Source organism: Oncorhynchus clarkii, chromosome 17 (assembly GCF_045791955.1).
Source record: "Oncorhynchus clarkii lewisi isolate Uvic-CL-2024 chromosome 17, UVic_Ocla_1.0, whole genome shotgun sequence".
NCBI classification, from domain to species: domain Eukaryota; kingdom Metazoa; phylum Chordata; class Actinopteri; order Salmoniformes; family Salmonidae; genus Oncorhynchus; species Oncorhynchus clarkii.
In genome coordinates, this window is record NC_092163.1 from 34,200,068 (window position 1) to 34,226,436 (window position 26,369).

The 26,369-nt window shown below is 42.3% G+C and overlaps 2 protein-coding genes across 2 annotated transcripts; both read right to left on the reverse strand.

The window, feature by feature from the left end:
* Positions 1–501: 501 nt before the first annotated feature.
* LOC139369420 (ubiquitin carboxyl-terminal hydrolase 37-like) lies at positions 502–7,274 on the reverse strand. Its single transcript, XM_071108694.1, has 10 exons — positions 7,162–7,274; positions 6,921–6,963; positions 6,711–6,790; positions 6,290–6,540; positions 5,775–5,856; positions 4,880–5,015; positions 4,444–4,794; positions 3,765–4,071; positions 1,610–1,717; positions 502–1,479 (listed from the first exon to the last, which is right to left on the reverse strand). Exons 1-6 carry the CDS (start codon positions 7,272–7,274, stop codon positions 5,003–5,005), a joined length of 582 nt encoding a protein of 193 aa, XP_070964795.1. The 3' UTR covers positions 502–1,479; positions 1,610–1,717; positions 3,765–4,071; positions 4,444–4,794; positions 4,880–5,002.
* LOC139369716 (ubiquitin carboxyl-terminal hydrolase 37) lies at positions 7,162–26,369 on the reverse strand. Its single transcript, XM_071108975.1, has 9 exons — positions 26,295–26,369; positions 25,330–25,465; positions 24,895–25,244; positions 24,243–24,522; positions 9,251–9,373; positions 8,632–8,793; positions 8,154–8,285; positions 7,402–7,551; positions 7,162–7,298 (listed from the first exon to the last, which is right to left on the reverse strand). The coding sequence occupies exons 4-8, from the start codon at positions 24,257–24,259 to the stop codon at positions 7,425–7,427; spliced, it is 561 nt and encodes a 186-aa protein (XP_070965076.1). The 5' UTR covers positions 24,260–24,522; positions 24,895–25,244; positions 25,330–25,465; positions 26,295–26,369; the 3' UTR covers positions 7,162–7,298; positions 7,402–7,424.

Consider the following 26,369-nt stretch of genomic DNA (forward strand, 5'->3'; position numbering starts at 1 on the left):
AAGAGGAAGAGACAGAAAGAGAGAGAAAGAGGCAGAGAGAAAGAGACAGAAAGAAAGAGGCAGAGAGAAAGAGGCAGAGAGAAAGAGGCAGAGAGAAAGAGGCAGAGAGAAAGAGGCAGACAGAGAGACAGAGAGAAAGAGGCAGAGAGAAAGAGGCAGAGAGAAAGAGGCAGAGAGAAAGAGGCAGAGAGAAAGAGGCAGAGAGAAAGAGGCAGAGAGAAAGAGGCAGAGAGAAAGAGGCAGAGAGAAAGAGGCAGAGAGAAAGAGGCAGAGAGAAAGAGACAGAGAGAAAGAGACAGATAGACAGATAGAAAGAGAGAAAGACAAAGCAGGTAAGAGGCACAGAGAAAGAGAAAGTGAGACAGAGAGAAAGAGGCGGAGAGAAAGAGACAGAGAAGTGTCTCTCGCACCTGAATGGATCCCCTGCATGGGTGCCAAGTTTAGTTGTTTCATGAAAAATAAGTATTGATGTTCTTGTGAAGAAAACTGCAGTATAATATATTTGTTTAAAATAATGTATTTCAGCAAATGTTCAACAGTTCAGTTAATCAATTACACATCTCTAACATTGTATTCAGTCTTGCATTCTGGCTATTCTGTGTTTACTTGATTTCTTTCCCCCACCCCTAAACTCATTGCCTAATTAAAGCCAATTACAAGCTCCACACAAACTGATATTCACTACAACACAAATGATTGAAACGTGTCGTAGATAAACAAATTATTATTTTGCTACTACCAAATAAACACATGTAAATTTTACACTGGCTTGGCCCATGCTCTGACAAAAGGTCCGTTTTGATAGTTGACCAACAGGCAAATAATTGGTTGATGCTGCCTGAGATGGTCAGGGGGATGACTGTGTCAAACAGCTTGTGCTCCTTTACTCTGCAGATCATTCTTTCAACATGTACTCTCAGCCTGGCAATGGATTGGGTCTCCCTAACCTCATGCGCTGGCATCTGTGTGCGTCTTGACAGAAATGCTGGCCGGTAGACCTTGCACGGAACAATGTCATCTACGAGAAAGCCCTTATCCACCATAATGGCCATGTCATGGGGGAGTAAGGAAATAATTCCAGACTGCTTGAAGATCTCCTTGTCAATCACAGATCCAGCACACAACGATGACATAAAAGTGACAGCTCCATGTGGTGACATTCCCAACATGCCCTTAAAGGTACAGTGTGACTTGTAGGAAGAAAACACCTCACTCTGCAGTAGTAGTGAAGATGTTGTCTGGCAGCGGAGTTCAGTGCAGTCGATCACTACCTGGGTGTCTGGATAGTCCTTGAACTCGGGTGGCAGGTGGGCTTTGATGGTTTCCCTGGGGATCCATATCCGTGCTGATCCAAGCAGACAGTAGAGGAAGTTGGCCCAAGAGATGATAATCTCACTACCAATGGGCCAAATCCTTCTGCTTCAGACCCAGCGACAGATGAGTCATAAACAAGAAGAACTCGTCGATTGATGGCAGTGTCTGAACGTAAAGAAAAATGTTTTAGTACAATATAGTCCTTATATTCGGTCCATAACAAAAAGTAAATCATGTTTTGAAATTACAGTAAGATCAAATAATATTCTAAGTATTTAATGAAGTTGTCCCTTACCGGTAACACTTGTTTCAGATGGATTGGTGCTTGTGACTTATAAACTTGGTCTCTGCTGCCCGCTCAGTCAAGTGCCAGAAGGCCATCAGGTGAGTGTAGATTGCAAATCTAAAGACAGACCCAGAGTATTTGAATACCAAAAAAGCTCATTACTATTATTGCCCATCTTCTCTAAGCATCAAGTAGCACTAGACATGACCAAGCTGCTATTGTAGCCTGTTTTACTTGTTACTGCAATTCTACTGTAATTCATAGCAGCTATCATCACAGCAGTGAATTTGTTTTAAATGTTCCATTAGTTAACCTGGGAAGTGGACTAAGAACCAAATCTTATTTGCAGTGACGACCTGGGAGCATTTTTGGGGGTTAACTGAAATCTAATGTAAAGACAATTTACAGTTGAAGTCGGAAGTTTACATACACTTAGGTTGGAGTCATTGAAACTCGTTTTTCAACCACTCCACAAATTTCTTGTTAACAAACTATAGTTTTGGCAAGTCGGTTAGGACATCTACTTTGTGCATAACACAATACATTTTTCCAACAATTGTTTACAGACAGAATATTTCACTTATAACTCACTGTATCACAATTACAGTGGGTCTGAAGTTTACATACATGAAGTTGACTGTGCCTTTAAACAGCTTGATAAAATCTAGAAAATTATTCCATGGCTTTAGAAACTTCTGATAGGCTAATTGACATCATTTGAGTCAATTGGAGGTGTATTTGTGGAAATATTTCAAGGCCTACCTTCAATCTCAGTGCCTCTTTGCTTGACTTCATGGGAAAATCAAAAGAAATCAGCCAAGATCTCAGAAAAAAAATTGTAGACCTCCATAAGTCTGGTTACTTCTTGGGAGCAATTTCCAAATGCCTGAAGGTACCACGTTCATTTGTACAAACAATAGTACGTAAGTATAAACACCATGGGACCACGCAGCCGTCATACCGCTCAGGAAGGAAACGAGTTCTGTGAACGTACTTTGGTGTGAAAAGTGTAAATCAATCCCAGAACAACAGCAAAGGACCTTGTGAAGATGCTGGAGGAAACAGTTACAAAAGTATCTATACACACAGTAAACCGAGTCCTATATCGACATAACCTGAAAGGCCGCTCAGCAAGGAAGATGCCACTGCTCCAAAACCGCCATAAAAAAGCCAGACTACAGTTTGCAACGCACAAGGGGACAAAGATCGTACTTTTTGGAGAAATGTCCTCTGGTCTGATGAATCAAAAATATAACTGTTTGGCCATAATGACCATCGTTATGTTTGGAGGAAAAAGGGGGAGGCTTGCAAGGCAAAGAACACCGTCACAACCGTGAAGCACGGGGGTGGCAGCATCATGTTGTGGGAGTGCTTTTATGCAGGAGGAACTGGTGCACTTCACAAAATAGATGGCATCATGAGGAAAGGAAAACTATGTGGATATATTGAAGCAACATCTCAAGACATCAGTCAAGAAGTTAAAGCTTGGTTGCAAATGGGTCTTGATGACCCCAAGCATACTGCCAAAGTTGTGGCAAAATGGCTTAACGACAACAACGTCAAGGTATTGGAGTGGCAATCACAAAGCCCTGACCTTAATCCTATAGAACATTTGTGGGCAGAACAGAAAAAGTGTGTGCAAGCTAGGAGGCCAACAAAACTGACTCAGTTACACCAGCTCTGTCAGCAGAAATGGGCCAAAATTCACCCAACTTGTTGTGGAAGGCTACCCGAAACATTTGACCCAAGTTAAATAATTTAAAGGCAATGCAACCAAATACTAATTGAGTGTAAACTTATGACCAACTGAAAATTTGATGAAAGAAATAAAAGCTTAAATAAATATATCTCTCTCCTATTATTCTGACATTTGACATTCTTAAAATAAAGTGATGATCCTAACTGACCTAAGACTGGGAATTTTTACTAGGATTAAATGTCAGGATTTGTGAAAAACTGAGTTTAAATGTATTTGGCTAAGGTGTATTTAAACTTCCGACTTCAACTGTGCATTCAATGTGCCTACTTACGCTAAGATACGCTAGCCTAGTATTAAATAACAATGAACACGTTCTTAAAGGTAAGATGGACTTTGGGATAATAATAATAATTCATAGTAAATAAAACAATAGTAATGCTGGATAACAATAAATCGTTACTGTACCTTGTGTAAAAACGCATATCCTCGTCAGAACCAGAAAATCGCACCAAAGCCGTGTTGGGCGGTCAGTTTCTCCAGCTTGGCTCGAAGCTCCTCAATTTCTCTTACGTGCTCATGATTTGCCATTAGGGCCGTGTCCAGGGCTGCGGGTTCAGGGCTGCACAGTAATCATGTGTCTGGACCTGATCAGAGGTGGCACAGTCCATAGGCAGTGCACCTTGTTCTTCATCCTCCTCAGTCGGAGCAGGAGGTTTCAGTCTTCTTTCTCAAACACCAGGTCTCTTTTCATTGTGCCAGTTCCATGAGAAGACTGTAGGAACAAAACCTCTTTTTAGGAATTGTCGCTCCCCAATTTTTCCTTCAACAAAGTCACTCTCATTAGCACCTCATTCGCGGGGCTGTAATTTAAACGTAGCCATTGCAAACTATTTCAGTCAGAAATGCATCAACAACAGTTAGATAGCTATCAAGCTAATGATAAAAACAATAGCAGAAATCGCTGCAGGAAGTCATCAACCCTGTAGGAAGTAAATTAGAACATTGGAGGCGGTATAATGCACAGAGCCTATTGATTGTCTCATCTCTCTTCAGTCACGTGCCACATCCTGTTGTTATGTGAACGACTGGCTGAGCCTTGGATACATCCAGTATTGCCCCAAACGCGCATTACTTGTTCACTTACAGCCAGTAGTGATCATAACACCCCCACCCCCCTTGTTGAGGCTGGGCAGGGAGTGTTGAAGCTGAGCTTGATGCTGCCCCTGTTGAGGCAGGGCTGGGGGTGTTAAAGCTGGGCCTGGTGCTGCCCCTGTTGAGGAAGGTCTAAGGATGTTGAGGCTGGGCCTGGGACTACCCTTGTTGAAGCTGGGCTGAGGGTATTTAGTCTAGGCCTGGCACAACCCCTGTTGAGTCTGGGCTGAGGCTTTTGAGGCTGAGCTTGGTGTGTGGAGGCTGGTCCAGGTGCTGCCCCTGTTAAGGCTGGTGCTGGTGGCCCTGTTAGGCCCTGTGTGCTGGGGCCTAAGGCTCTCCTGCCCTGAAGGGTGAAAGGAACCACTTACTGTACATACAGTACACATATATAGCAACACAAGAATATAGATGAAGAGAGTAAGCAGTACCTGAACATATAGAAAAGCAGGTAAGCACTCCGGGCTCTGGTCCTCAGCACAGTGGCTTCATTGGACATTGACACTTGGCTGTCATTACAGCAGAACCAGTTTCCACTGGCATTCAAGATGTCACTAATGTAGTGCCCTGTGGAACAAAGAAGACAGACTCGAGGTCAAGGGTCAGGCTCTTGTGGGTAATGGAGTGTGTTATAACAGTTAAACAGTTCATTTGGAAGGTATTTTATCTGTTACAAGTGTCAAGTTTGGAAATCAGAGATAAACACATACACGTGGCATGCCTCTCCATTCCTTTGAATTAAATTACGCAAACTCTAAACATATAGCAGTGCTTGTCGGGATGGCACTTCGCTCTGAAGCCTGCAGCCTTGCTCGCTTGGTGTAAGAGGCTATCGGAGGGTCTAATTATCCCCTACACCAGGGTTCCCCAACTGGCGGTCCGTCGGATGAATTTGGCCCACAGGTGATTTTATTTGGCCCACCCCATGTTTTATGAGCAAACAATTGTAATTGTTAAAAGACTGTAAAAACACCAGCAAATCAGTTCCAAGTGATTTTCATTTTGGAAATCTGATCCAAAGTCTTCCTACGCACAATAAAGAGATATACGTGACTGTACACAAATGTAAGCAAGGTTTGAAATTAGTCAAATATATGATATCTGTTTGGGCTTCTTACGGTCAATTTGCAGTCTACAAATTATTATTATCCCCGGCCTTCAACCCTCGATCATTTTCACTCCCTCAGCTTTGGGATACTTGTTTAAACGGCAGAGGCGCACGTGAATACGCAAATTGAAAGTCGAGGAGAAAGGAGTGATTTGGGATTCAGCCTATGCCATATGTACTGTTTATCTGCATGTGTGTGTTTTAAGGTATTTACTTACCGGAGTTTGCGGAGCCTCCCAAATGAGAGACTACGCCAGTCAGCTGGTAGTAGCCAATCACTGACTTCACTGGCTGCAGCTTCTGTAAGAAAACACGTGATCATTGGATTCTCATTTCCCCTACAGTCCACCACACTGTCTACAGTCCACTACACTACTCGTCTACTGCAGGTCTACTATATCATGCACTCCTCATAACTATCTCAGTGTTCTGTCATAACTTATATTTCACTGGTTTCACTCTCTATCTCTCCTCACCACTGAGGCTGTCCACAGCACTTTCCCTAGGTCCTGGTCATTTGAATCTGAGGGGTCAAATATACATATAAAGAGCTGTGAAAACGTGGTCGCTTGTCTGAATTGCTCTGGTCTAAAACAGCTTCCGTACATCACTGAAGATGTCTGAGAAACATTTTAATTTGCAGCTTCTAGCTTCTCTGTCTGCAGGACCGTTTTGGGAGTGGGTGGCTTGTGTGGTGTTGGAACAAGAATAAAGTTGTGATGCCATGACCTACCTGAACAGCAGATGGCGCTATCTTTGGCCTCTCCGAGTGGGTTGGGGACTTGGCTGGCGAGGGTCTGGGGGATGGACACCTGGATATTGGGGGTCTGGTTGGTGAGGGCCTGTGGGCTGGCACTGTGCAGGGGTGGCACCGTGTCCCCACAGAAGTTGGAGAGCCTCAGCTCTGAAGGAAACAAAAGAGGAGCCTCCAGCTTCTCCAACCCCCCAGGTCCTCCAAACCTCTTCAGATGCAGAACCAGCACACTGCCCAGAGACAGAGACAGACAATGAAACCAGTCAACAAATAACAGATGAGTGAAATTTGTTTGGTGGTGCTCATCCCTAAGTCCTACAATCTAATGCTCAGGACACAATGACCACTCATTTCATTAAATACTGCCAGTTCTATGAGAGGTTATAAAGGGGCAACTCACAGAGGCAGTGTGTGGAACTGCTCCACCTTTGAGGCGTGGAGGCCCTTGCAGCCCGCACATGTGAATTCAACCTTTTCTCCCTGGGTTAGAAACAAAAGCATTACAAAATGAGTGACACCACTACAATAATAAGATACCGTATTCTGAGACAGTGGGCAGCTTGCCCTGGGTGTTAGTCTCTACACCCAGGGCTAAACCCTACGTGCTGACTTTGAAAGTGAGTGCTAGGCTGCTTAGCAAGGTGCACTCAGAGCTGAGTCCAATGAGAGGTGATTGTAGTCCTCTCTGGTGGACGACTCACGCCCACAGCTTCAGAAGCAGGACAAAGAGAAGAAAAATGCATCAGGTTTCTGTTTCAGGTCTTTGCAATGTTATGCCATGTGTTTTGTAATATCATTTGAAGAAAGATCATGTTACCAGTAGATACATTACAACCAATGGGAGCTCTTACCTGGTACATGTGCGCACTGAGACAAGCTGGAACTCCAGCTGGGAAACAGGGCAGGTATAGTTCACCCCGAGTGTCTTCAGTATCATGCCCTCCTCCTTCAGCTGGCACAGCATATTCACAAGTAACTCGTGTGCATCCTATGATGAGAAAGAAAAATACCAAGATAAAATCTAATTATTGAGAGAAAATGAACCCCTGCAAAAAGAGTGCATGTTCAGAAGAGAGTAGTGCCTCAGTTACCTGTTGCGTGTCCCCCAGATACTTCAAATCATATCCCGACAAGGAGTACTTGACATGAGGAGTACTTGACACCTCCACATGAGGTCTGCTTTTGAGGCCTGGTTTGCGCCACTGTCAGGTAGACCCGAACGGTGCACATCAGACAGACACCTGTAGGGGAGAAAGAGAGTAAATTAGCAGCTGACTGGATGGTGTCAACCTACTGGCTTACGGCTGAAGAGGCAGATGAGTATATCCATATATTTTATATCTAGTGGCACCCCATCATTAGAAATTATTAATTCGATTCAATGCAATATCACCTTTGAGGACTGACAATGAAGCAAAACAAAAATGTTGTTTATTCTCCTAAGATATTTGGTTTGGATACTGCTCTCATTTCCAGAGCATTTTAAAAGCTACCAAATGTCCCATACTAATGTGGAATGTTCAGTCAATGACCTGTATGGGTAATGTAGTCATTCTACAGTTTCCACATTGGCCTACAAATATCTACATCATAATCATTGTGTCATTGTTGTTCCTCTGGGTTATGAAGATTCCCGAAAACAAAACAAAAATGGAAATAAATAAATAAATGCAGCGGAATATGAAGTGGTTAAGGTTAGGGAAAAGGTTAGCAAAAATGCTTTCCTAACCTGCTACGAATATCACTTTCTATAGAAGTGGCATGAAGAGTGTGTCCCTCCTTGAATTTATGAACACAAATAATGGGTGGGTGCGGGTGTGTCTGCTTTTGAGCCTTCCCTTACCTGAGCAGGTTGGAGAAGGGGGAGGAGCTCCAGAGTTGTTCCTGGCGTAGGATTTCCTTTGAGAAGGAAGGCAGGACCAGGAGGCACTGCAGGGTGGCGTTTAAGAAGCAAGTGTTGCCAATGTTAGGCAACCTGTGAAGAAGAACCAGCCATCAGTACACACATAGAGATACAATATCCTAGAAACATTGAGTGGCCTATGTCATAAACCTTCATAACTCTAGAAAGTGCTGACAATGGCAGCCATCTTGGTCAGGGATAAGTTCTATGTCACTCTATGAGTACACAAAGAAGTGGATGTCCTTTAGACCAAGATGAACATAATTCATGGGTTTATAAATATCTAATAAAACGGACATGCTTGATAGTAAGCCCCATCCCCATAGTATATCAGACATTGACCTCTAAACAATAAAGAGCTTATTTTCAATGCATCTGCATTGTGTTGTGGTTGCATTTGCAGTGTGTTTTGGTTTACCCAAGAAGTTCCATGTTGACCAGGGCCCCCGGTTCTCCTCTGGCCCCCTGGGTCTCCTCTGACCTTCTGGTGGCTGAGCTGGCCCTGGGAAGAGTCTGGCTTCTGGCACCTGAGCCTGACCTCTGGGGCCTTGGGATAGAGTGGTCCTGAAGAGACAGAGGTCTGAAGGAAGGAGAGAAACAGGTGTAAAGCTTTCAAAGCAGAGATAGTATCACTCTACACAGTATCTCTCGTAAATACTACACTGTACTATAAACACAGTCCGAGTAGTCATGCATGTTTTGATGTCCATATAAATGCAGTGTACTAAGTAGACCAGGGCAATAGGTTAGTATTCTATTTATCCACTAGATGTGATTAGAAGAGCCTAAAACTACAGTTTGAGGAAAGTAACTTTCTGGGACTGTGTTATCAAGCGTCTCAGAGTAGGAGTTTGATCTAGGATCAGTTTTTCCTTTCAGATCATAATAAATCAGATTATTATGGATAGAGAGGACCTGATCCTAGATTAGCGCTCATACTCTTGATTAACACTGGCCCTAGTCTTGTAGCTCTAAAGCCAACTATTCAAGGGGACTCTAGGATGGCACTGTACTTGTTTTATTTTTGTTTGAATTACCTGACTGTTGCGCCCTCTTGGCTGGTGTCTCCATGACCGTCCAGGGGGTTGGTAGGAGAGGGAGAACTAGGGCAGGACACCACTGGAGAGAATTTCACTGGGGAAGGGTGTTTGGCAGGTGACCTGGGGAGAGAGGGCTGTTTAGCAGGAGAGCAAGGCTGAGAGGAACAGTTAACAGGAGAGAGAGGTGGATAGAAGGAGGAGAGTTGGTCAGAGGGTGAGGGGTCAGAGGTGGCGGAGGCATTCCGTTCAGAACGGTCAGTTGGAATTGGAGAGGGGGAGGAAGTGCTACTCCTCTTCTTATTTCTTGTCTTCTGCTCCACATCAATTGAATTGGCTTTCTGCTGTTTTTTCTGTTGACAAGAATATGTGTAAGTGCAAAATAATTTTTCCCCGATCCCCAGCCAATGTAGAAAAAAAAATGTGTGTGGGGGGGTCATATTAATAGGAACAGGTAGGCCTAAATTAGAGGAACTTAACTATCTATCCTCAACCTCAAATAACACAGTATAGACAAGTTACATTGAGTGACATTTGCAAAAGCTGAACTTCATATACATTTCATGTACACTTTTTATGTATTCGTTCATCAGAATCTACTTTTACTTCATTCTTCTCACTAGGTCTAAGAGAAAAATACTACTCCAGAATTGAAGTAGTTGTTAATTGATTAAATGACCTGATTTCATACCTTTTTGCACCAGCAGAAACAAGCCATGTCGATAACCAATTAAGACTGATACATATCCACATTACATCATTTTTCAAATTGGCTTTAAGACCATTGTGATGTCATCGGTCATGTATGACACCACCGTCTGGCAACCCAATCTAGAATTGTTTAAAATATAGAGTTCAATTATCAAATATGTTTTATTGAAAGCAAAGTTCTGCAGTATACATACAATATTGTAGATATGCTCCATTGTTTTCTTGTTCCTTTTTTTACACACAGTTTTTATATATTGTTTAATTGAACATGCCACCACAATAAATGCATTTTAAGTGCCTACGTCTTCCTTGTTTTTTGATAGCTTCCATGTTGTTTGTGGGGTGGTCATCGGTTTATTGAAAGGCTAAATGCTTTTTCTCATATTCCCCAGCAGATGGACAAGGGTTGGTCAAAAGAATGTGAACAGGTGATAGAGATTCAGCCTAAACCTCAAATAACAATCCAGATTGGTTAGGGACAGTTTTCCATATTCAATCTTGCCCCGAGGGCAGCTCTGCCTCAAGGGCAGAATGAATGTGATTGGTTCAATTAAAGCTCAATTGTCACTGGCAATCTGATGGAGCTTAAGAATTTTGAAAAGACTAAATGGCCAAATGTTGCACAATCCAGGTGTGGAAAGCTCCTAGATTTACTCAGAAATACTCACAGCTGTAATCGCTGCCAAACGTGCTTCAACAAAGTATCGACTTAGGGGTGTGAATACGTAAATTGAATATTTAATTTTCAATACATTTGCAAACATTTCAAAAAATATGTTTTAACTTTGTCGTTATGGGGTATTTTGTATAATTGGGTGAGAGAAGAAATATATTTACTCAATTCTAAATGCACGCTGTAACACAACAAAATGTGGAAAAAGTCTAGGGGTGTGAATACTTTCTGAAGGCACTGTATGTGAAGATGAATCCACTAATTAAGTTACTCTGGTTAGGAGCGTCTGCTAAATAACTCAAATGTAAACGTAATAGAAATTAATTGTAAATAATGTATTGTGTCACGTTGGAGTCAATTATTGTAAATAAGAATATAATACCATGATTAAAGATAGTCATGAATGAATCGTGAATAACGATGAGTAAGAAAGTTTGAGGTATAAATATCATACCCCCCCAAAAATGGTAACCTCCCCGATGTAAGAATATTTTAAGATAATACACAACGCAGAGGACTAGAGGTCAATAGGGAATTAACGATCAATGGAAATAGTTGTTTTTCAGTTGAACATCTGTTTAGAATCTGTGTAGGAATTTCAGTCCTGTACTCATAGCTACATGTGTCAAGTTGTCATTGGTCCAAATACATTGAGCCTGAAACAGGATACTTGTTATTTGCAGGAATGCAATCTTGTGAGGGCCCAAAAAGGTGACTTTCATTTTGTTGCACTGAAACATGCAAAAGAAATCCCTGCTAGTGTCACGCCCTGACCTTAGAGATCCTTATTATTCTCTACGTTTGGTTAGGTCAGGGTGTGACTCGGGTGGGGAAGTCTATGTTTTCTGTTTCTTTGTTTTTGGCCGAGTGTGGTTCCCAATCAGAGGCAGCTGTCTATCGTCGTCTCTGATTGAGGATCATACTTAGGCAGCCCTTTTACCCACCATTAGGTTGTGGGATCTTGTTTTCTGTTTAGTTTCTGTAGCCTGACAGAACTGTGCGCTTTGGTTTTTTTGACATTGTTATTTTGTTTGGTGTCATCAATAAAGATACGATGTACGGCTACCACGCTGCGCCTTGGTTTCCTTCTACCAACGAGAGCCGTTACAGCTAGGGAGAAGTGCAGGTTTTAACTAATTAAACAACAAAGAATACGATCTACATGATAATTCTCCATGTGTAAAATAAAAATTGTTTAATGTGAAACTACAGAAACTCAAAGCTAAAAAATATATATAAAGAAAGCAGTCCAATGTTATTTGTAACCTTGACTTTACTGCAAATGACACTCAAGTCTCGAGAAAAAACAATACACTAATATTACAGTTAGCCATGACAGCCTTTATAATGCAACACTTATGACCACACACACACATCTAAATATTGCACTTGGGAAAAAAAACATCTTAATAACCCTTGGATGCAATGCTGGTCAAAATTACCATTCCTAATGTTTTCTTTGCTGTATTAACCACCCCCCCCCCCAAATGTCATCATCTAATATTCCAGGAAATCCTTAAATAATGTGTCTTTAATGTTCTAACATCCTAGTTTTGTTTTTTAATTTCTTATTTTTTAAGTAAAAAGAGTTTTTGCATCACTACCCCAAGTTTTAAAATGTAGGGTCAAATATGACCAATATGTATTTCCTATGGAATTCACTGCATTGCGTCGTCAAACTGACCTTTCTTTTTGCTACAAAAATAAAATCCAAGTAATTAATATAATATTTATTAAATATCTTGTTTTTAATGTTCATTAATCACAGTTTTCATTTCTCCTTTTTAACTAATTGAGTAAAAGGAGTTTCATTAGGAGGCTCATAGGAATGTTGCCAGATATACAACCAAAATGGTTTTACAGATGCCAATCTGAGGTATCCAATTCAGATGACACAGACTACAGTTGAAGTCGGAAGCTTACATACACCTTAGGCAAATACATTTAAACTCAGTTTTTCACAATTCCTGACATTTAATCCTAGTAAAAATTCCCTGTTTTAGGTCAGTTAGGATCACCACTTTATTATAGGAATGTGAAATGTCAGAATAATAGAGAATGATTTATTTCAGCTTTCATCACATTCCCAGTGGGTCAGAAGTTTACATACACTCAATTAGTATTTGGCAGCATTGCCTTTAAATTGTTTAACTTGGGTCAAACGTTTCAGGTAGCCTTCCACAAGCTTCCCACAATAAGTTGTGTGAATTTTGGCACATTCCTCCTTACAGAGCTGATGTAACTGAGTCAGGTTTGTAGGCCTCCTTGCTCACACATGCTTTTTCAGTTCTGGCCACAAATTTGGAATTGGAAGTATGCTTGGGGTCATTGTCCACTTGGAAGACCCATTTGCGGCCAAGTTTTAACTTCCTGACTGATGTCTTGAGATGTTGCTTCAATATATCCACATAATTGTCCTACCTCATGATGCCATCTATTTTGTGAAGTGCACCAGTCCCTCCTCGCAGCAAAACACCCCCACAACAGGATGCTGCCACCACCGTGCTTCACGATTGGGATGATGTTCTTCGGCTTGCAAGCCTCCCCCTTTTTCCTCCAAACATAAAGATGGTCATTATGGCCAAACATTTATATATTTTTTTCATCAGACCAGAGGACATTTCTTTTTTATGGTGGTTTAGGAGCAGTGTCTCCTCTTCCTTGCTGAGCGGCCTTTCAGGTTATGTTGATATAGGACTCATTTTACTGTGGATATAGATACTTTTGTACATGTTTCCTCCAGCATCTTCACATGGTCCTTTGCTGTTGTTCTGGGATTGATTTGCACTTTTCGCACTAAAGTACGTTCATCTCTAGGAGACACAGCTTATCCTTCCTGGGTGGTATGACGGCTGCGTGGTCCCGTGGTGTTTATACTTGCGTACTATTGTTTGTACAGATGAACGTGGTACCTTCAGGCATTTGGAAATTGCTCCCAAGGATGAACCAGACTTGTGGAGGTCTACAATTTTTTTCTGAGGTCTTGGCTGATTTCTTTAGATTTTCCCATGATGTCAAGCAAAGAGGCACTGAGTTTGAAGGTAGGCCTTGAAATACATCCACAGGTACACCTCCAATTGACTCAAATTATGTCAATCATTTTTGGGTATTTTCCAAGCTGATTAAAGGCACAGTCAACTTAGTGTATGTAAACTTCTGACCCACTGGAATTGTGACACAGTGAATTAAGTGAAATAATCTGTCTGTAAACAATTGTTGAAAAAATTACTTGTGTCATGTACCAAGTAGATGTCCGAACTGACTTGCCAAAACTATAGTTTGTTAACGAGAAATTTGTGGAGTGGTTGAAAAACAAGTTTTAATGACTCCAACCTAACAAGCTGACCAGACCGGACACGTCTCGTGTGCGAGCGTCGCAAAATACATTTAGAAATCCATGTTATTCAATTATTGCACCCACACTGCTCACGTGCGCCACTGAGCGTCTGCGTTGCCAAGGGCTAAAATAGAACTCCTTTCTATTTCTGTCACAGATCGCGCTGAAAGTCCTGCCTCTCCCATCTCCTCATTGGTTTATAGAAGCAGGTACCCACGTGCCATCTCTTCATTGGTTATACCCACTTGGGTGACTGAAAGACGAACTGCAAGGTAGAAACTCCAGTCCAGTTGGTGACAGAATGCAACTTAAATTGGTTGCTAACCGCCATATATCAAGTCTGGAAGTTCCGCCTCCCATTAATTCATTGGATCTCACAACAAACATACGTCCCATACTTTCTGTAAACAAAAGCCAACGTGGGTGCTTGAAAGATGGACGAGGAGAGATTTTTCGTCGAAGTAGAGAAGTACTCACTTTTATATGACCCGTCTTCAAAATTCAACAAGTATCCAACTAATAAAGATGCGTTATGGAGAGAGATTGCAAAGACCATGCACATTTCAGGTAAAGTATAACAACCCAATGTTCATCCTTGGTATAATGCTGAATGTAAATGCCATGTGTGCTGTATGCTTTTTATAATACAGAAATGGTGGAATTGTACAATAGTTTTAAAGTGTAGAATGAATACACAAAACAAATGAAGATGTCAAAGTTAAACTTAAGTCAATTCTGCCTTCCACAGAGGTGAAATAATTAGTAAACTTTTCTCTGACAGAAACTGCCTCCTGACCTGCTCTGTTGGCCTGGATGGCTATGCCTCTCATGCCTCATCCCTGCCCCACCCTGCTGTAGCCACATTTCCACATCACAAGGCTTTTTGAGGAAGTTGTGGAGGATGCACATTGCATCTTTCCTAAATCTTCACCCCCAAGCAGAAAGGCATCTTGGGGCACCTGCAGGGTTTTTGATGCCATTGCCCTTCCAAGTGGGGAGTTGGCATAGACTTCTCCGTCACTCTTTCTCCCAAAATCCCCCACTTGAATAGCTGTGAAGCGGTAATTGGCATCCACAAGGGCGAGTAACACCACAGAGAAGGTTCCCTTATAATAAAAAAAACGGCTCCCTGAGTTTGGTTGTTTGGTGATCATAATATGTTTTCCATCAACCGATCCCAAACAATTGGGAAAGTCCCATTTTTCATGAAACTCTTGAGAAGTTTATCTCCAGGCTTCCTCAGTGGGTCGTGGCAGATGGATCGCCAGCATCTTCCTCTCTATGGCCTCACAGGTCTCCATAATGCACTGCGACACTGTCTCGAATCCAAGACGATAGGTGAAGGCCAGGCTGCAAATAGTGTCTCCAGATGCCAAATACCTTTTTTCAGCTCAAGAGGCAACCTCAGCCTTGAAAATGCTGATTCGCCTCAGCCACAACCTATGGAACCCGATGACGCTGAAGACGACGTGGTGTCCCTGAGCCATGACCCTGTGCTTCAGATGCCTGAACAACAGGCAAGACCAACCACTACAGGCACAGCTCAAGACTGGCAGCCAAGAAAAAGAAAACAGAAAGTCAACTATCAAGATGTGGATGAAGAGCTGCTTGCATTTGTCAGGAAGCCAATCCCTTCTGCTGTTACCTCAGAGGAGGAGGCATTTGTGCTCAGCTTTGTACCAGAGCTGAAGAATATAGGAAGAAACAAGGGACGTCTGAAAGTGCAATTACTGTCATTGATTGTAAACTGGGATGACCAGTATGCAACACCTCTGCTACCACCGCCACCACCACAATGGCTCTTTGATGCTCCACATGGAAGAGCTGGACTGCGGCCTATGATGTACGGCCAGCCCAGGCATCAATACTCCTACTCACCAGGATCTAGGTCTCCAACACATAACTGGGATGACCAGCAGGCAACACCACTGCCCACAAGCACTCCGCACGGAAGAGGTGGACCGCAGCCAATCATGTACGATGAGCCCAGGGATCAATACTCACCAGAACCTAGGTCTCCAACATATAGCTGGGATGACAGTACATTCAGTACATTCTCTCAAGAGAGCTAGGACAGAGACTCCCAATCACATCAATAATCATCTCCGAAAAGGCAGAACCCAGCCCTGCGCATACTTAGGCCCATGTTCTGTTTTAGTGTTTTAAAAAGGGAAACATTTATGTATGCACTATTTGCACTTTGTTGTTGCAGTTATATATGCATTGTACCTTGCATTTAACTTTTAAAAAAAAAAAAAAAAAATGTTGCTATTCATATTGTTATTGGGAGGGATATGCCGTATTTGTTTACAAGTTTTGATGTGACCGTTAATGTCACCTACATGTTCACCATGCCTTGATGTGACTGTTAAATGTCACCTACATGTTCACCATGCCTTGATGTGACTGTTAATGTCACCTACATGTTCACCATGCCTTGATGTGACTGTTAATGTCACCTACAACAGATGCACCATGCCTTGATGTGACTGTTAATGTCACCTACAACAGATGCACCATGCCTCGATGAGACTGTTAATGTCACCTACAACAGGTGCACCATGCCTTGATGAGACTGTTAATGTCACCTACAACAGGTGCACAATGCCATGTTGTGACTGTTTGTCACCTTGAAAAATAATAAATAAAAGACTAAACAAAGAACAGTGTGTCTTACTTACCTTGAGTATAATGAAGACACTATAACTGGTCATCTGCTTCCTAGTTGTAATGGAACAAAGCCCTACATCTGTGGAGCATCATGATCACAAGTTTGCTGGAGTTTCTTTACATCCATGCACCTGCTTACACAATACAACCTTTTCCAATAACTAACCTTAGAGTGACAGCTAGTCTTTGCTTAGGCTCTATTGGGGTCCTGTAGTTGGTCGTCTGCTTGGTGAGGTCTGGGCTAACAAAAGACAGAAGAGTCTCCATCTCTTCTGCACTCATCCGGAAGTATCGGTGATGTCGGGCAGGGTCCAAGAGCAGCTCCTGGACAAGGTGGTAGATGCTTCCTTCTCAACACCTTCTCTCACTCCTTCCCTGTGCGCCTCAATAATACAAGGGCGACCAACTTCTGTTTTAGCAGGTGGTGTCTGTTAATCCATGCTGTTTAGAAAAGCATACAGTATTGTTTCTTTTTAGTTGTATAATATTACAGTTTCTTATTTCATGGGCTTTCATTCAGTAAATGCATTGTTTATATCTCATACCAGAGTGGTTTGGTTGTAAGGTGAAAGAGACTGGCTAATTACAGTAATCAGCCTGCCATCATGTATATTATTGGCATAATGGAGTCTGAGAGGAAAGTGCCTAAATGTGTAAAACAATTTGCATTTATTGAATGTATTAACTCCTGTCCTGGCATCACTATTGTACAATGTGCAATCATGTACGTACCCATGTTATCACTCCTCAATCGCGGTGAAATCAGAAGAATACATTTCAACAGGGTCACTGGAAAATGCAGGCAAGAAAAGGAGCTAAAAACAGCATTCCGTCCCCAAAATAATATAGTTGGTTCAGAGTTTGTTATGATATTTTAACCTGCTTTTCGTGATCGGGTGTGGTGTGGGGGGACAAAATCAATTTGCAAACGCACTTGCGCGGCCGGTTTGGGTTCCGTGTAAGTGTATGGAAACTTCCGACTTCAACTGTATGTGCCTGTGGGTCAAGTTGGAGTTGCACCTGGTAGTCCAGCTGTCCTAGATGATTCTACAGATGTGGAGGACTCCTCAGAGAGTGAAAACCAGTCAAATAGACTGAGTAAAAAAGGGTCTTACTGGACTGAACCCCACCAAAAAAGGCAGGACCAGAAGCCATAATATCCTGAGGAGCTGCCAAGGGCCTGCTCCAGGGTCAACAGTTATGTCACCAAAAGTTGCCTGAGAACTGTTGATTAGTGACAACAGCATTGAGGAGGTCCTAAAGAGTACACATTTAGAAGGACAAATAATAGTAACAGCAAAAGGGACAGTGGCAAGAGGTCAACAAAAGAGGTACTAAAGGCCTTTATTGGCATGGAAAAAAGGTGGGGTGTCTCCACAGGAGCTATTTGTGGATCCACTGCAGAATCCAATGTATAAGGCCACCATGTCGGTCGGAAGATATAAGGATATCTGTCGCTACCTGAGGCTTGATGACAAGAGGAACAGAGTGTTCAGAGAGGCAACGAACCACCTGGCAGCCTTCCGGTATGTGTGGGACCTTTTCCTAGAAAACTGTAGAGGAAGGTTCATCCCCAGCGACTGAGCCACAGTGGATGAGGAGCTTTCCTCCAGACATGACGCTTGACATTCCATCCAAAGAGTTCAATCTTGGTTTCATCAGACCAGAGACTTGTTTCTCATGGTCTGGGAGTCCTTTAGGTGCCTTTTGGCAAATTCCTAGTGGGCTGTCATCTGCCTTTTACTGAGGAGTGGCTTCTATCTGGCCACTCTACCAACCATACCTGATTGTTGGACTGGCGGCATATGCATATGCATTCTTGGGGCGCCATGTTTACTATGCATCCTAGGGTTAAAGTAGAAATAGAATGAAACAGACAGGCATTTTATTTTTGATCTATTATAGTAGACACCGAGCAAGTGCACAAGGCTGCATGTGTGCAAAAATAACTTTCAGAGTAAAATAAAAAATAAATAAAAATAATCACACAAAAGTGTTACTGTCAAGTTCAACACAACAAAAGCCATATCTTTGGGCTACACTGCACGTAATAACATTGTACAATTTCTGCCTGTGGACATCTGTTCTACAATGTGCAGCAGAGCATGATACCCTGTGTTGGCATAATTGATCTCTTTCAGGCAGAAGGTACACCTGGCATACCTCTTTTAATCCACTGAGAGTGAAAGTGTATGGCGTTTCTTTCAACTCTATTGGCATCCAGCATAAACCAGGCCCAGCTCCAGCTACACTTGATCCCTGAATCCACTTGAATCCACAAGCAACGCCTCATTTTCACCTAATTCTCTCATTCTGAAAATTAACCATATACTGTCGAGGGAAAACATTAGTTCACAGATAGTAGTTAGTTCGTTAGCTAGTTAACATTTCACACAGACTGTCAGGGTCCAGTAAGCAACTAACGTTTTATAACTTGAGGAACGGCAAGGAGTCGTATAACGTTACCAATTAATACTATAGCGAATTGGTTAGGGAACTAACGTTAGCTCATTTGATGTTGTAACGTTAGCTAGCTGTCTGTCTTTAATTAGCCAGCTAAGTTTCAAACAATAAACTCAATTATTTGATCAGCTAAGTTTGCTAATGTTGCTCAACATTTCTCTGGCTAGCTAACGGAGAATTCGATCCAGCTACAGTACTATAGCAAGATACAATGCTAACAATACTTGTTTCACCACACTTTCTCCCTCACCTCAAACTTTCCAAATGCCAGTTGTTTTTCGGTTACAGCTCATGAAGTACGCTTCATCACCTTCTCACCCCGGTCTCCGTGATCTCACCTACCTCTTCGTTATCGTTCAGCGGACGCGCTGCTGTAACTGGCGAACTGCTTTTGCACCCTACTGCTCTCTTTCTGCAACTAGAAAATCGCCCTTATATCGGACGTTCTGAACACACTTCATACCGGCGTCAGTCTAATTGTTATCGACGATATAACATTACTACCACTGTGTCGCAGTTTTTTACTAGTTGTCTTCAGGACTTGCCTCAAATTAATATTCATCATGTACATCGAATTGTTAAATCAGCCTCCTAGACTCCAGCTAACAATAATTAAAAAGGGTTCAAGATGTATATAGGAAGCTACTTAGATAAGTATGTAGGTAAATAACGTTACCAAGTCAGTGACAGATATAACATAACGTTAGCTAGCGACAATCATATTAGCTAGCTAATTTAACTATTAACTGTAGCTAGCTAGATAGTTACTTCGTAAAATGATGTAACGTTGACAGAATCTACCTGAGAACGTGTGTATTTTCGTTAGCTTGGTTAAGTTATGCTTGCTAGCTATATTTGCTAGCTAAAAATAATTGTTATTCATGTCTTCTAAACATTATCTAACGAAGACACATTGACAGGGGAGATTACCGTGAGGGCTGCCCGTCACAGGTCCATGAGGAAGAGTGAAAAGCCGCACAGCATGAGAGTAGGGAAAGGTTATAGATGGCTACTAGGGACCTTGTTAAACATCTCCTGTGGGACACTGTCATCATGGTCAAAATGTGTTGGAGACAGTGTCAACGTTTAATCTTATCAATAGATAGATAGATATTAATGATGGGTCCCAATCTAGAATTGCCCACAGGTTATTTGGTAAAGATCTGTTGATGCAGTGTTTGGTAATTGTGTTACTGAGACACAATGTATTCCTGTATAGTTAAATGAGCCCCTAGTTAAGAAGACCAGACACTACTGTTTATTGTTATTTATGGGCCGCATCATTCTTGTTTCTCACTTCAGTCTTTCATCACACTTATCTTCACAGATGGTGTTAAAGCACTCCGTACCAGGGATCGTGGTCCAACGCCACTGCTCCTGTGTTGCAGGAAGTGCTGTGTGCAATCATCTGGTGGCCCTTCTTTACCAGACAGCGCACTACTCTCAACTAAACATTCCTGCTGCACCACCAGTTCACAGCTGCACAGACACAGAACAGCGTTGGCACGAGCCAAGAACACTTGTGAGTCTATCAATATCCATAAAAAAATGCACCTGAAAATTATTCAGCCTATGTAACAGTAAATCCTTGTTAATTAGGGTGTGAAGCCAGGTCCGGTTGATGGGATAGAGTTCCGTAAACCTACTAACTCGTGTGCTGATGGAATAAGGTAAGTCGGAGGTTCCTAGAATGGAAACATTTCGAAAACATTTTCTTGTGATTTTTGAAAATCTATAAATCTGTATATTTTAATCCATTTTATTTAAACTTTTGGGCTTGTGCTGTTTCTGGAAAAGTCTGTGTCTACTATGAGTCTATGTCATAGTAATCTCTCCAACCTGATGTTAAGGTTTTAAAATGTTTTGCAGAAGTTGTCTCTACAAAGCACTCCATGGATATATGCCTGACATGGACCTTCTCCGCATCTCAGAAACGTATGCCAACTTTTCTCCACTTACTGCCCCTCTTGTGACAACAATGGAAATGTCAGCTGATGTGCCCCTGGTTGAGTCCGCCTTTGGGCCAGTGCAAGCTGGCAGTGTGCTATCCTATCAACTTCCACAGCCAAAGACCCGTGAAATTGTGAAAATTGTCGATGCCCCTTCTCCACTAATACTTCCGTTAGATGGCAACAGGCTTCAGTCTTCCCAGTGTGCTTACGTCCTTAGCCATCAGGGGCAGTTCCAGGTCAAGGCATTAGAGACAACCTACGAGATGTCACACAAAGTCGAGGTTGCTACAAGGGAGCAGAGCAGCAGCCCGGAATGGCATCAGCTCAGGAAAATGAGAATAACATCGTCTCGTTTCCGAGAGGTTTGCCATGTCCGGGGAGAGACCTCAGCGGGCCGCCTAGCTGAGCGGATGTTCAAGGGATCTGGTGTGCAGACCGTGGAGATGAAGAGGGGGCTAGCGATGGATCCAGTGGCTGTACAGGAGTACTGCACACTGAAGAATGTTAACTTCTTTCCATGTGGCTTCGTAGTGCACCCAGATGCACCGTGGTTAGGATCCTCTCCAGATGGCATCATATTTGATCCCAGTGTGAGACCACACTTTGGACTCTTAGAGGTCAAGTGCCCAAATGTACAAAGTTATGTTGACTGCCTTTACCTGAGGATACAGAATGGAGAGCTGAAGTTGAAGAGATTTCATGCTTACTACTGGCAGGTGCAAGGTCAAATTCTTCTCACAGGTTGTAGCTGGTGTGACTTTGTCATCTGTGCACAGGAGGACATCCTAGTTGAAAGGATATCTAAAGATCTACAGGTTTCAAAAACTATAAGAGAGAAGGTTGAACACTTTTATTTTTACCACTACTTGCAGAAGTGTCTCTCGCACCTGAATGGATCCCCTGCATGGGTGCCAAGTTTAGTGGTTTCATGAAAAATAAGTATTGATGTTCTTGTGAAGAAAACTGCAGTATAATATATTTGTTTAAAATAATGTATTTCAGCAAATGTTCAACAGTTCAGTTAATAAATTACACATCTCTAACATTGTATTCAGTCTTGCATTCTGGCTATTCTGTGTTTACTTGATTTCTTTCCCCCACCCCTAAACTCATTGCCTAATTAAAGCCAATTACAAGCTCCACACAAACTGATATTCACTACAACACAAATGATTGAAACGTGTCGTAGATAAACAAATTATTATTTTGCTACTACCAAATAAACACATGTAAATTTTACACTGGCTTGGCCCATGCTCTGACAAAAGGTCTGTTTTGATAGTTGACCAACAGGCAAATAATTGGTTGATGCTGCCTGAGATGGTCAGGGGGATGACTGTGTCAAACAGCTTGTGCTCCTTTACTCTGCAGATCATTCTTTCAACATGTACTCTCAGCCTGGCAATGGATTGGGTCTCCCTAACCTCATGCGCTGGCATCTGTGTGCGTCTTGACAGAAATGCTGGCCGGTAGACCTTGCACGGAACAATGTCATCTACGAGAAAGCCCTTATCCACCATAATGGCCATGTCATGGGGGAGTAAGGAAATAATTCCAGACTGCTTGAAGATCTCCTTGTCAATCACAGATCCAGCACACAACGATGACATAAAAGAGACAGCTCCATGTGGTGACATTCCCAACATGCCCTTAAAGGTACAGTGTGACTTGTAGGAAGAAAACACCTCACTCTGCAGTAGTAGTGAAGATGTTGTCTGGCAGCGGAGTTCAGTGCAGTCGATCACTACCTGGGTGTCTGGATAGTCCTTGAACTCGGGTGGCAGGTGGGCTTTGATGGTTTCCCTGGGGATCATTATCCGTGCTGATCCAAGCAGACAGTAGAGGAAGTTGGCCCAAGAGATGATAATCTCACTACCAATGGGCCAAATCCTTCTGCTTCAGACCCAGCGACAGATGAGTCATAAACAAGAAGAACTCGTCGATTGATGGCAGTGTCTGAACGTAAAGAAAAATGTTTTAGTACAATATAGTCCTTATATTCGGTCCATAACAAAAAGTAAATCATGTTTTGAAATTACAGTAAGATCAAATAATATTCTAAGTATTTAATGAAGTTGTATCACACTAAGTTGACTGTGCCTTTAAACAGCTTGATAAAATCCAGAAAATTATTCCATGGCTTTAGAAGCTTCTGATAGGCTAATTGACATCATTTGAGTCAGTTGGAGGTGTATCTGTGGAAATATTTCAAGGCCTACCTTCAAACTCAGTGCCTCTTTGCTTGACTTCATGGGAAAATCAAAAGAAATCAGCCAAGATCTCAGAAGAAAAATTGTAGACCTCCATAAGTCTGGTTCATCCTTGGGAGCAATTTCCAAATGCCTGAAGGTACCATGTTGAAGGTATCATGTTGTGGGAGTGCTTTTATGCAGGAGGGACTGGGACACTTCACAAAATAGATGGCATCACGAGGAAAGGAAAAGTATGTGGAAATATTGAAGCAACATCTCAAGACATCAGTCAAGAAGTTAAAGCTTGTTTGCAAATGGGTCTTGATGACCCCAAGCATACTGCCAAAGTTGTGGCAAAATGGCTTAACGACAACATCAATCAACGTCAAGGTATTGGAGTGGCAATCACAAAGCCCTGACCTTAATCCTATTGAACATTTGTGGGCAGAACAGAAAAAGTGTGTGCAAGCTAGGAGGCCAACAAAACTGACTCAGTTACACCAGCTCTGTCAGCAGAAATGGGCCAAAATTCACCCAACTTGTTGTGGAAGGCAACCCGAAACGTTTGACCCAAGTTAAACAATTTACAGGCAATGCAACCAAATACTAATTGAGTGTATGTAAACTTCTGACCCACTGAAAATGTAATGAATGAAATAAAAGCTTAAATAAATATATCTCTCTCCTATTATTCTGACATTTGACATTCTTAAAATAAAGTGATGATCCTAACTGACCTAAGACTGGGAATTTTTACTAGGATTAAATGTCAGGAATTGTGAAAAACTGAGTTTAAATGTATTTGGCTAAGGTGTATGTAAACTTCCGACTTCAACTGTGCATTCAATGTGCCTACTTACGCTAAGATACGCTAGCCTAGTTTTAAATAACAATGAACACGTTCTTAAAGGTAAGATGGACTTTGGGATAATAATAATAATTCATAGTAAATAAAACAATAGTAATGCTGGATCACAATAAATTGTTACTGTACCTTGTGTAAAAACGCATATCCTCGTCTGAACCAGAAAATCGCACCAAAGCCGTGTTGGGCGGTCAGTTTCTCCAGCTTGGCTTGATGATTTGCCATTAGGGCCGTGTCCAGGGCTGCGGGTTCAGGGCTGCACAGTAATCATGTGTCTGGACCTGATCAGAGGTGGCACAGTCCATAGGCAGTGCACCTTGTTCTTCATCCTCCTCAGTCGGAGCAGGAGGTTTCAGTCTTCTTTCTCAAACACCAGGTCTCTTTTCATTGTGCCAGTTCCATGAGAAGACTGTAGGAACAAAACCTCTTTTTAGGAATTGTCGCTCCCCAATTTTTCCTTCAACAAAGTCACTCTCATTAGCACCTCATTCGCGGGGCTGTAATTTAAACGTAGCCATTGCAAACTATTTCAGTCAGAAATGCATCAACAACAGTTAGATAGCTATCAAGCTAATGATAAAAACAATAGCAGAAATCGCTGCAGGAAGTCATCAACCCTGTAGGAAGTAAATTAGAACATTGGAGGCGGTGTAATGCACAGAGCCTATTGATTGTCTCTTTTCTCTTCAGTCACGTGCCACATCCTGTTGTTATGTGAACGACTGGCTGAGCCTTGGATACATCCAGTATTGCCCCAAATGCGCATTACTTGTTCACTTACAGCCAGTAGTGATCATAACACCCCCACCCCCCTTGTTGAGGCTGGGCAGGGAGTGTTGAAGCTGGGCTTGGTGCTGCCCCTGTTGAGGCAGGGCTGGGGGTGTTAAAGCTGGGCCTGGTGCTGCCCCTGTTGAGGAAGGTCTAAGGATGTTGAGGCTGGGCCTGGGACTACCCTTGTTGAAGCTGGGCTGAGGGTATTTAGTCTAGGCCTGGCACAACCCCTGTTGAGTCTGGGCTGAGGCTTTTGAGGCTGAGCTTGGTGTGTGGAGGCTGGTCCAGGTGCTGCCCCATTAAGGCTGGTGCTGGTGGCCCTGTTAGGCCCTGTGTGCTGGGGCCTTAGGCTCTCCTGCCCTGAAGGGTGAAAGGAACCACTTACTGTACATACAGTACACATATATAGCAACACAAGAATATAGATGAAGAGAGTAAGCAGTACCTGAACATATAGAAAAGTAGGTAAGCACTCCGGGCTCTGGTCCTCAGCACAGTGGCTTCATTGGACATTGACACTTGGCTGTCATTACAGCAGAACCAGTTTCCACTGGCATTCAAGATGTCACTAATGTAGTGCCCTGTGGAACAAAGAAGACAGACTCGAGGTCAAGGGTCAGGCTCTTGTGGGTAATAGAGTGTGTTATAACAGTTAAACAGGTCATTTGGAAGGTATTTTATCTGTTACAAGTGTCAAGTTTGGAAATCAGAGATAAACACATACACGTGGCATGCCTCCCCATTCCTTTGAATTAAATTGCGCAAACTCTAAACATATAGCAGTGCTTGTCTGGATGGCACTTCACTCTGAAGCCTGCAGCCTTGCTCGCTTGGTGTAAGAGGCTATCGGAGGGTCTAATTATCCCCTACACCAGGGTTCCCCAACTGGCGGTCCGTCGGATGAATTTGGCCCACGGGTGATTTTATTTGGCCCACCCCATGTTTTCTGAGCAAAAAATTGTAATTGTTAAAAGACTGTAAAAACACCAGCAAATCAGTTCCAAGTGATTTTCATTTTGGAAATCTGATCCAAAGTCTTCCTACGCACAATAAAGAGATATACGTGATTGTACACAAATGTAAGCAAGGTTTGAAATTGATCAAATATGATATCTGTTTGGGCTTCTTACGGTCAATTTGCAGTCTACAAATTATTATTATATTATTATTCTAATAATAATAATTAATTATAATAATAATAATAATAATAATTATTATTATTATTATTATAATTATTATTATTCAACCCTCGATCATTTTCACTCCCTCAGCTTTGGGATACTTGTTTAAATGGCAGAGGCGCACGTGAATACGCAAATTGAAAGTCGAGGAGAAAGGAGTGATTTGGGATTCAGCCTATGCCATATGTACTGTGCATCTGCATGTGAGTGTTTTAAGGTATTTACTTACCGGAGTTTGCGGAGCCTCCCAAATGAGAGACTACGCCAGTCAGCTGGTAGTAGCCAATCACTGACTTCACTGGCT

Excerpts from the sequence above, each read along its gene's own strand:
- LOC139369716 (XM_071108975.1), bottom strand. Across the intron at positions 8,794-9,250 it reads CAAGAGGGCGCAACAGTCAG|ACCTCTGTCTCTTCAGGACC; the intron begins GTAATTCAAACA and ends TCCTTCCTTCAG. Across the intron at positions 8,286-8,631 it reads GTCAACATGGAACTTCTTGG|GTTGCCTAACATTGGCAACA; the intron begins GTAAACCAAAAC and ends TCTTCTTCACAG.
- LOC139369420 (XM_071108694.1), bottom strand. The coding sequence starts at position 7,274 with ATGCTGTGCCAGCTGAAGGAGGAGGGCATGATACTGAAGACACTCGGG. Across the intron at positions 6,541-6,710 it reads CAGTTCCACACACTGCCTCT|TGTGCTGGTTCTGCATCTGA; the intron begins GTGAGTTGCCCC and ends GTCTCTGGGCAG. Across the intron at positions 5,857-6,289 it reads TAGCGCCATCTGCTGTTCAG|AAGCTGCAGCCAGTGAAGTC; the intron begins GTAGGTCATGGC and ends GTTTTCTTACAG.